The 11,272-nt window shown below is 40.1% G+C and overlaps 1 protein-coding gene across 2 annotated transcripts in view; it reads right to left on the minus strand.

Annotated features, from left to right (window-relative positions):
- Positions 1 to 773: 773 nt before the first annotated feature.
- ascc3 (activating signal cointegrator 1 complex subunit 3) overlaps positions 774 to 11,272 on the minus strand; it is a 68,578-nt gene continuing 58,079 nt past the window's right edge. For both annotated transcript variants that reach the window (XM_052066400.1, XM_052066401.1), the window contains exons 38-42: positions 9,407 to 9,558; positions 8,958 to 9,108; positions 5,458 to 5,664; positions 3,173 to 3,348; positions 774 to 1,783 (exon numbers count right to left, since the gene is read on the minus strand). In XM_052066400.1, the coding sequence (XP_051922360.1) occupies positions 1,660 to 1,783; positions 3,173 to 3,348; positions 5,458 to 5,664; positions 8,958 to 9,108; positions 9,407 to 9,558 (810 nt within the window). In that variant the 3' untranslated portion in view covers positions 774 to 1,659. The remainder of the gene's footprint in view (positions 1,784 to 3,172; positions 3,349 to 5,457; positions 5,665 to 8,957; positions 9,109 to 9,406; positions 9,559 to 11,272) is intronic.

Consider the following 11,272-nt stretch of genomic DNA (forward strand, 5'->3'; position numbering starts at 1 on the left):
CATCCCCTCAAGTTCATATTTACTAGAAATTACATGTCTCTTACTGGAAAGTAGGACAAAAACTACAATACAATACATGCTGATTTATATAACGCTTTCACAACAGCGGCAGCTGTAACAAAGCGCTTAACAAAACAGTTAAAGTAAAATAATAAACACAACACATAACATAAAACATGGACAGTCGTGCAGTCCTAACCACTTTTCCATCACACGCTTTGTTGTAGTACGGTATATTAAGACGGACTTGACCCAGATAAACAGCTAGTGATCAAATTGAACTATCCACAAAAATCTACATTGAATGTAATTTACATTACTATAAGTACAGTAACATATAGTAGTATTTCAAAATATATATCGGCCTGCGTAAATTGGTGTAATTGACGACCATTGAAATACGTGTGGGAAATGTGTGTGTGTGAGTGTGTGTTTGTGTGTGTGTGTGTTTGTGTGTGTGTGTGTGTGTGAAGGGGCGGGGGTATTTGTAAATTAAAAAACGCAATGTTCCGAAAAAACGGGGGTTTCGACACCTTCAAGTCAAAAAATATTGGAAAAAAAAATGCCGAACCATGATTATATAACATTTTCTAGGAAATATTAAACCAACATGCACACAGACTCACTCACAAATGGAATTACCCCTGCCACAAATTCACTCTGCAAATATAAATATATAATTAAATATTTAATTATCTATTGGGACATTTTTTTTGTCATTCAGAAAAGTTGACTCAAACAAAACAAAAATGTCCAAAACAAGGAGCCTGCAGTCATGATCATGATCCAGATTTACTTGTATATTCAAACATTTATAGTTGTAAAGCAAATCATGTAAAATGCATAACTAAAGCACATTTTTGTCTTCTAAAGTCAAACAGTATTTCAAGATGTTTTCAGTTTGGGCGAAGATTTTCATGATGGGTATTTATTTGCAGACAAAATGGGAAGTCTTTTCTGGGGGCCCCAAGCATGTTGAGGGCAAAGGTAACCACCCCAAACCTCAGTCAGCATCTCCCCTCCCTGTAATGTAAAAATGCTATTGAGCACAGCTTTTGACCACATTTTTAGTTTCGGGTAGTTTTTCATCTGGGGAATGTTCATGCTTCCTTAGGGGGGGGGGGCTGGGTGGAGGAGAATAACAGCAACAAAAAGCTTAACCATGACTTGAGACTTACCAACCCGAGTTCTGTACACTACAAAGTAAAGTTATTATGGAAAATAAAGAAATACTCAGGTGAAAAGAAAAAAAAAACATTTTTTTTCAAATCATGGCGAAAAGAGTTGTTACAGGGCGTTTAAGACTGAACTAAAGTAGGATATTAAACATTTTGACAAAATCTTAATCCTGTTATGATCAGCTTCATTGTATATCCACAGAGAGGAGACCTAGTAGAGGCGAAAAGTGGCCCCCATCCTCACAGAGACTATAAAATGTCACAACAACATCATTGCTTGCCTTCCTTTAAGCATCAAAGGTATTTTGTCGTATTTAATGCAGATTATTGTTTGGTGAGGAAATAAAATAAAATAAAATTCACCATAACGTTCATGATAGAGTGACTGTTTAAGAGAATGTCCTGTGCTAGACTGATGACCACTTTTCGTTTATAAGTGTAATATATTGAAGAGACTACAGCAGCAGGAGGATCCTGTAATCTAGTCTGTGACCTCTGTGTTGAACTGGGCACTGATGCTGGCTGGTGTCACATTGAGGTGAATGTCATACTGCTGGTCCAGACCTAAGTAGCTGTCGCTCATCAAGTAGAGTGTGTAGATGCATCTGAAAGTACAAGGCAAATATTTTGTCAGGAGGCATCCACATGATGGCCGATTATAAATGCACGGCCTTCATGAATGCAGTTTACATTGATTCAGTGTTCTCTTGGTTGGAACTACGCAACTGAATGGACAACCAAATTTGATGAAGGTTGAATTGCACAAACCATAATGCGCCATATGCATTTTGGAGCAGGTTACTCATCCCTGTTGCAGCCAATCATGAGCAAATACATATTTATTTTCCGTCATCATGACCTTGTCACTCATCCCATAGTCTGGTCCAGAAATATTGGGATAGCGACTCAAATGTCATCTTTTCGGCTATAAACACCACCAGGATGGATGTGAAATGAAACAAAAAGGAGGTGATTCAACTGACCTGATTTGATGTATACAACCTCAGTTGTTTAGTTTGTTTCCTTTCAAATCCATTGTGGTGGTGTTTAGTATGAACCTGACTGTACTTTATGGGAGTAGGCATGGACCGTTTGCCGGTTTGACAGTTTACCGTGGTTATAAAAAGTCAATGTCTGAAAAAACGCTCAGGTTGTTTGTCACCGGTGATGGTTTTTTTTGGGGGTTTTTTTTTTTGAGGGGACTTGTAACAGATGGGCTATGATTGACTGTTTTCAATGATCAGTTAATGGAAAGAGGTTAGGCGCTTTTTTCCCCTTCCATGGCTGAGCAAAGAGGGGAGAGGTGAGCAGTTTCAGGGAGACGGAGGGAGGGTAGGGATGGAGGGAGACAACAGAGAGCCCCTGGCGTTATCCCTACCATACATCCACTGATGCCTTTTTGGGTATGTTGATTAATGTGTATTCCCCCCCCCCCCCCCAAAAAAAATAAAACAGCTACTAGTTAGCCCGAAAGGATGGTTTGTTCTAAAAATAGCACATCAATGATGGGACACTGACTTTCTAGGAAGAATTGAAACAGAAGAAGACTGTTAATATGTATGTACAGTATGTACGTAAATTTGACATGGTACATGTTTCTTAATGAACCCAAATCTTCAATGTTTTCTTTAAAAATAAGAGACTCTATTCAATACAAAACATGTTTTGAATTCAGCCAAAATTTTCAAAACATGACATTTTGGAGCTAGAATTTTAATATTGCGATATTTTTGATCATGGTTATCACACCGGCAGAATTTAATATAGGCCCATACCTCTATAATAGCAATGTTACTTAAACCATTTCCTGTTCATTTAATATAGACCGGATGATGACAGCTTGAACAACCCATTGAACAATCTTTTTATAATACTCCCTACTAACTACATACACCAATTTCTCCAATTGGAGGTCATCAAACTCACATCTCAGTTTACCACGAGATGTTGAGTTCAGGATGGATTTTAATCATGTTATCAGGATAGGCCCTTACTTTCCAATCTTCTCTGGTGTGTAGAAGGCCACGGACACCGTTGTGTGGTTGCGCACGTATCCAACTCGTTTGACTGCCAGCAGCGTCTTGTGATCCACTTCCCCAATGACAAGGAACCAGCCTTCATCTTTCACCTTGGGAAATCTTGGAGCCTGAGCCTTACTGTCCTGTTTCCTCTGTTGAAAATATAAACAAAGCTTGGCGCATTAGGCGTCAAATTTCTTCCAGGCTGTGCTGGGAACATAATGCCACACAACGTACGTAGTGATGTCATTTGTCCCAAGTGGAATTGATAAGGGAATCGTCGACACAAACGGCAAACGATATGAATGAATTGAAGCTCTCGGAACCGGTTCTCAACAAGAACCAGTTTTTAATTCCCATCCTGAGTAAAGCGTTGTGGATAGTTTCTGTACTAATTACATGATGAAATATTCTAATGACATTTTACAAGTTTAACTTTTATACAGACTGCATTTTATGTTCATACTGAATTTCACCTCAAAGCCATAGAGCCCTATATTACTGTTAGCAATTTAGATACACATCATACAGCCCTACGGATATTTGGTCAAATATCCCTGAGCAAGTTTCACTTTCCATCCATCCATCCATCCATTTTCCGAACCGCTTGATCCTCACGAAGGTTGCGGGGGGTGCTGGAGCCTATCCCAGCCGTCTTCAGGCAGTAGGCGGGGGACACCCTGAATCAGTTGCCAGCCAATCGCAGGGCACACAGAGACGGACAACCATCCACACCCACACTCACACCTAGGAACAATTTAGAGCGTCCAATCATCCTGCCATGCATGTTTTTGGAATGTGGGAGGAAAACAGAGCATCCGGAGAAAACCCACGCAGGCCCGGGGAGAACATGCAAACTCCACACAGGGAGGCCGGAGCTGGAATCGAACCCGGTACCTCTGCACTGTGAAGCCGACGTGCTAACCACTGGACTACCGGGCCTTTAACTTTCATCAAATGCAATCAAGGTTCTGGCTGAATATTTCACCGTATTCATTTAAATACTTTGTAGTTTGTTTTCCTGGCACATGTCAACTTTTTATAGCAGACTCCACAATTGGTTTACAGGGTTGAAAAATAAAACTCATTGTAGCCAGTGTTATGTATTCCCAAATTAGTTTTTACAGTTTGTGTTTGGGCATCGGATCATTTTGTTGAAACGACAAATTGTGCCAAAGTGTCAACTGGTTTTAGGTGAAGTTGAAGAATTCTGAGGTCCCCCTCCTCTTACGTTATGAAGTTCAGGCCCAACACAGGATCAAGCCTGCCATAAAGAAGAACTGCTGGTAATCGAGCGTCTCTGATGATAGCGAAGCAAGGTTTACGATGTCATAGAATAAGAAGATGCTGACCAGTAAAGAAGCCCCTGCTCTGAAATTGACACCTTCAAGAGTTACTGAAATTTGCAGCTGCTCGCAAATGCCTTCAAGACAAAGGCTTTTTTGCTCAGACAGGACAGAGCATAAACTATTCTGCCACAACGCCAAGATGTGTGCTTAGATGAGTCGAGGCGAAGTTTTAAACCTAAGGGCACTATAGCCGTAGCATTGAGGGAGTAACGTAGAATTTATTTTGTACGACAGGAGTTGACAAGAACATTTTGTTTTTAGTTATTTAATTCAGATTGAAAAAAAAAAAGGGAACTCACACCCAGTGTTGAGAAAGATGATCACCAATTATTTTGCTTGAGGGAAAGGTCAACTAAGAGGTTGAGACTACATTGTATTTATTTACTTTCTTTTTTCCACTGTGGTTGTTGTGATAATAATTTTGTTGTCCTGTGTCTGTTTGATATAAAAGTTAATTGTTTTTACAACTGTTGTCTTGTTTCTTTGCCCATGCCACCCCCTCAATAGTGACATCATTGGCTCCAGTGAATCGAACTGGTCCAAGTAGAAACCCGTTGTCTACCCATAGTGTTTTATCATCTCCAGCAATTATAAAACAAACGTAGCCCTTGTTACAACTATCCTTTTTTGTCAAGTAGGAAATGACCTTGCACGTAGGTGAAATTCAAGCCTCTTGCATTTCATTCTGCTACATCCAGACCTTTGATATCTTGCAACTTAGCATGACCATTTTCTCTTTGTCATATTTATTTTATCTTACGTCACAAGTCTTGGTTGGGACTTATTGGGCTAACCCGGGATCTTAGGCAGTTGTATTTCATGTGGAAACGTGTGTCTATGTCATATAGCAGTCCAAGCAATGGATAGAATTGATAGAGTGTAAGGTTAAAATATCCACTCAGCCATACTGACCCTCTGATGGCCGTGGTTGATGCGTTTCAGTGACACTTGCAAAACATACTCCTGGTCAGCATGGACATCCAACCAGCTGCTGGAATCCCTCAGGTTTGCTCCTGCAGCAGGCACGTGACGCTCTGTTTGTTGCTGGCTCTTCTCCCACCAGCCCTTGACAGTCAATGTGACGTCCAGCACTGGAAGATGACTGAGGAAGGCCCACATCTGGCCAAAGGGGCAAAAAAAAAAAAAAAAAGGGGGTAAAGATAAGAGCGTTAATGTGTCTGAACCTGGGGGTTTCCCATCACTTCATAGTGGCCAAACGATGATGACCGTAAAATAACCAAACTGTCAAAATGTAGTTGAAGTAAAACATCATGACAATGACAGCAAAGCAGTAGCTGCATAATAAAATGGCAAATGCTGAGAGTGAACACAAATATCCAGTAAAACATCGCTCTTGCCGGCAAGCTTATTGCACACAAAATGGAAAAGAATGTAACGGCCTTGGGCCATTCCTGAAAATTTCATTTTAAAAATACCGAATCGTTCTCAAATATATTTTTCAATGTTCTGAATGCTCAATGAAAGCAGATGAACTGTCCCTTTATTTGTGGACATCCGCTTGTAGTTTTTGCCCATTTTTGGAATCTTTCTTTTTGCTTCACCTTACTTATCTCACTTACCCAGCCAGGGCCTAATTTGAATTCAAAAATTCCCTGAAGCACGACAAAACACCAAAACATATGACTGGGATCAATAATTCCCAAGTACATGGTTTTCATAACTGAAATAGGTGAACATGGGGATATAAAAATGTGTTTTTATCCCTAGGCAAATAATGGCCATTTTCAGATGCAGTATGAATAAGAAAGTACAAATATTAATTCACATCATTAACTTACGCACATTTCAAAGCAGGATAGGCTCCAGCATGCCGCAACCCTTGTGAGATTAAACGGTTCGAAAAATGAAGGGATGGATGTATTTAATATATTTCAATCAATCACAACTTGCAGATAACCTTTTTGCAGATAGAAATTTCACTGAAAGTGTGAAAGTTGGAAAGAATATGTGCAAAGCAGTGAGCACAAATTGTGAGCAGATATTCAGGACTGGGCATGCGTAGTTATGTAGAATAGGTACATACTGTAGTGTACATCCAATGGTCACTTAGACATCATCTTTCCGTTTTCAATTTCGCACAAAACATAGCTTTTACGCAGTTGCTGAATTTCCCCAAAATTTTCGGAGCCATCAATTTCTTTTCTGTAAAGTTAGTTTGTTTGATTCATCCTCATAAATACAGGACGCGAGTTGTCGGATGTTTTTGTGTGTCAAACCACCACCAATTGCCGACAATTCGCTAATAAAATAGACTTCCCTAATTCTTTACAAACATCTCAGTAAACGTAGAAAAACTCACTGCTTCTCCTCAACATCGCACAATCTGTTAGAACACGCAGGGGTCATCGACATGGAGCCGCTGGTCACCAGGTCATTGCCAAGGACCCCTTGCGAGTAGCCCACATGCCTGTTCTAAAAATAACCCAACAGGGCTGGCACATTCGTTCAATGTTTGAGAAGTGATCATTTGAATATTCTAACATTTTATGGTAATAAACACAAATACCGAAAAAAGAAATACAGAAATAAAGTGTTGCCTGTAGGGTGGCCCGGTAGGCCAGTGGTTAGCACGTGGGTGGGCTTCACAGTGCAGAGGTACCGGGTTCGATTCCAGCTCCGGCCTCCCTGTGTGGAGTTTGCATGTTCTCCCCGGGCCTGCGTGGGATTTCTCCGGGTGCTCCGGTTTCCTCCCACATTCCAAAAATATGTATGGCAGGCTGATTGAACACTCTAAATTGTCCCTAGGTGTGAGTGTGAGTGCGAATGGTTGTTCGTCTCTGTGTGCCCTGCGATTGGTTGGCAACCGATTCAGGGTGTCCCCCGCCTACTGCCCAGAGACAGCTGGGATAGGCTCCAGCACCCCCCGCGACCCTAGTGAGGATCAAGCGGTTAGGAAGATGAATGAATGAATGAGTGTTGCCTGTTGATATTTATCCGTCTCATACTTTGTAAAATAAAATCTTTAAAAAACTTGCGTTGGCATCTATAATTCAAATATAAATGACTAAATAAACAATACACAATTTATTCAAAAGACAAATGTACACTAAAAGCTGATCAATACATTGCATCCTGTTATTTTGCAATTAAAAAACTAAACAATGTATGTCAAACTAATGCAACCTCCATTCACATGATATAATTAAAACTTGAGTAATTCAAATAAACAACGCTCATGAACATGCCTCCTCCGTGTTAATGGAGAATTAAGTCCAAAGCTCAACACGCAGTAGAAAGAAAGATGTATACGTGCAGATGTGTGTTATGGGAGCTTGGGGGAGAAACCCTTTCCCATTCACCAGGCAAAGACTATTTATGTGAGGATTACTCTCTCTGCGCAAAGCAGACAGGAACACTGCTGCACATCTAATTATTTAATTAGTGAGGCCACCATACTGCGGGAGGGCAAGGGCCGACGAGGGGAGTAAAGGTGGGGAAGGATGAAAGCAGGCCTACTGATTGGGTGAATGAGCCGAGCCTGCCGTTGCCCCTGGTCGCTCTCATTACTGTGGCAATTAGCACTTAGATTGGAGCAGTAAACCCTATCAGTGGCGCTGTAATTGGAGTTCCTGGAGGGACCTGGGATCACAATGGCAAGGCTGCTCATGGCATGTCATTGCTAATAGTGCGTATGCGTGCGCAAGAGTAAGATTCACAGTCCTGATTGGTATAACTGTTCAAAATATCCAAATACTGTACTTACAATCAAAACACAGTATTTAGTTGTTTACTTTAAATTACTTTCCGTTGCACATTAAAAATAACCAACAACAAAAACAAGGCCTTAAATTCATCAACTGAAATATTGGAACTTGCAATTCTCACATTTTGGTACTTTGGACCCTGCAGACATCCTAATATGGATGGAAGCTTCGCTCATAGTTAGTAAAACGCTACAAGGTTACAATCTGACCTGATGAAATTTGATAAAGAGTGTCAATGATGTTCAATTAGATTCCGATGGTTAAATATATGCTGCTCTCCAAGACGCATCGAGTAGAAATTCAACTTCTAATTGTGAATGCACATTTTTTGAGTGAACATTTTGTTGAACTTAGATGAGATTCGACAGAAAAATAAGGTGTTAGTCAATCATAAAGGATGAAGCTGATTTGTCATTCTGGCAAACATCAATGTAAGCAGTCTCACAAAAATGGAATATAAAATATTTTTATGACTTGAAGGAAGATAGAGTTCAGTGGATATTTGATTGAATTTGTCTTAGCGTTGACGTGGCATTTATTTCCTTTTTAACCAGATCTCAGATTAGACACGTGATTTTCTTTGGTTGGACATACAGTAAACGCCACATGCTTATAAAAACCTGAGTCTTTTTGATGAGGGTAAAAATGGACACATTATAAACTACTGTTGTTGGAAACAATCTTTACCTGCGTAACATGACTTGAAGGGAACTCGTGGCCGATAATGGCTGCAAAAATGCTTTCCTTTCCACTGCAGGTAGCTATCAACTCAGGAAGTCCTTCAATTGGGCCACTGTAGCATCCTGTGTTTCCCCTCTCCTTCCAGTTAGACCATTTCCTAAATTTTAACAAGCAGAATGGTCAACATTACAAGACAAATTCACACGAGTCGTAACACTACTGGGGCAGTTTTTATAGATAAAAGGCCTCATTCAGAAGCAGTCTTTGTAATTATGCTGGTGAAACCATCAGTGTTAGGTACCGTAACTCATTTTTGTATTTTTTTTTTTACATTAAAAAAATAATCCAAATAAATATCTTTCCCATTGTGGAAACACCTTTATCATTACTGCATGTGACAAATTTAAAAAAAATATTGGTTAATTTTCAGATTAGGATGGTACTGTCACGATTACCTGAACAGGTAGAGGTCTTGTTGCTCCACATGTGGCAGAGTCAGTAGTGAAGAATCATGCAGCCAGCGGCCTTGCACAATCATTTGCACTAGGTTGCAGATACTTAAAGCTGTAACAAGCCAGCCCTCATTTGCTGCTACATCAAGCAAAGCCTGAGTAGACAAAACAGGAGGGCATATATAACATATGGATAAAGCAATTATTCATTTTTCCAACCCCAGGATGACATTTTATTCTAAAATGTATGCTCTCTCTGTTTAGGGCATGGAGAGGGTGGAGCCTGGCATCCACCTGTGACAGGGTGGGGTGGTGTGGTGGTTTCCATACCCCCTGACTCAGGAAATAATGAATACATATTTAAATACATTTAACCAATAAAAATCAGACATTGCTTTTGAATTGTAGTTCAACAGAATTACTAAAAAATGCAGATGCTGGTACACATAACTTAATATTTTGTGGCTGAATCTTTACTGCAATGAAATTATTTTTGTAACTTTCAACGAGACTTGTGCAGTCTCAGCAGATGTTTTGTGAATTCATGAGAAACAGCTCCAATTTTCTCAAATTTTGACGGTTCGTTCATCAGACGGCATGTTCTGTTCCTTCAAAAGATCTTCAATAGGATTTCGATCAATGCACATAGAAGGTCACTTCAGAATAGTCCAATGTTTTTTGGATAGGTTTGGATTGTCCCCGCTCCCTCCCCCGAATAAAAAAAAAAACTACCGGTAATCGTTTTAAAACTCAATTTTCTATTTATTTGAGTTTGTGATATTTCGTACTTGGTTTGATGTCCTTAAACATTTGAGTGTGATACAGATGAAAAAAAATCTGAATCATCAGAAAACAAAGGGGCTGTATGGCCAATCACAAGTGGAGACAGAAACAAATCCTCATATCTTTACTCACGAGTCTAACCAATCCCCACAAGTATACGGCCTGAGTGTAATCCTGGACTCCGCCGGCTTATTATAGTCACACATTGAATCATTCACTAAATCCCCTCTGTAGCCACTCATCTACAGAATGCCACCATTACCCTCAGATTCCTTGGCTCGACTACTGAGCAAATTATTGGAACAGCTCCAATATGTACAGAAACCAGCCACATCAAGCCCTGGCAGCACATCACCCCCTCTGTCTTCTGCCCTCTAATACCCATCATATTTCCTCCAACTAGCGCATTTACACTCAGACTATTGTGAATCTGAGAGAGGAGGTAAAATGCACATCCAAGAAGTTGTTCCAAGCACATGCATTTTTCAGAGCTGAATAAAAATGCTTCACAAAATGAGCAATAACAAGCCCAAAGGTCAGGAGACAAGGTCTTAACTACTTAACTGACACATCTGTAAATTCACAAGGGACGGCAAGAGTAATAAAGTTGACTTGAGAAACTTATAGACAGTCTGTCGTTGATAGATGTATTGATTAGTGTGTGAATAAAGAGCCTGGTACACACAAACAAGGTTGTTTTTTTCCTTGGAATGTTCCCTTTCTAACAATGGATCATTTTTGGGTGGTATTATAAGAGCCTTTCACGTCTTATAATACCACCCAAAAAATCATCCTGTGCTCTGAGGTGTGTTCAGACAAATTTGACTTGATAACAGGGTCCAAAATGGGTTGGGGCCAACAATCTTGAATATTAAATGTGTTCGATATTTCTTATGGAAAATCTTAAGCGTGGGGAAAGCCGATGAGTCCTGAGTTATGACTCCGTGAATTGTGACATGAAATGGAATGTAGCCAATAAAGAAGCAACCTGACCAAGGCACAAGCAAGTGGGAATGAATAAAAATAAACATGTCCGACCTCGAGGGCTTAGTGACCAGTCAGTCATCATACATTGTGTGATTCAGG

The sequence above is a fragment of the Hippocampus zosterae genome, chromosome 5, assembly GCF_025434085.1.
Source record: "Hippocampus zosterae strain Florida chromosome 5, ASM2543408v3, whole genome shotgun sequence".
In the NCBI taxonomy this organism is placed as follows: domain Eukaryota; kingdom Metazoa; phylum Chordata; class Actinopteri; order Syngnathiformes; family Syngnathidae; genus Hippocampus; species Hippocampus zosterae.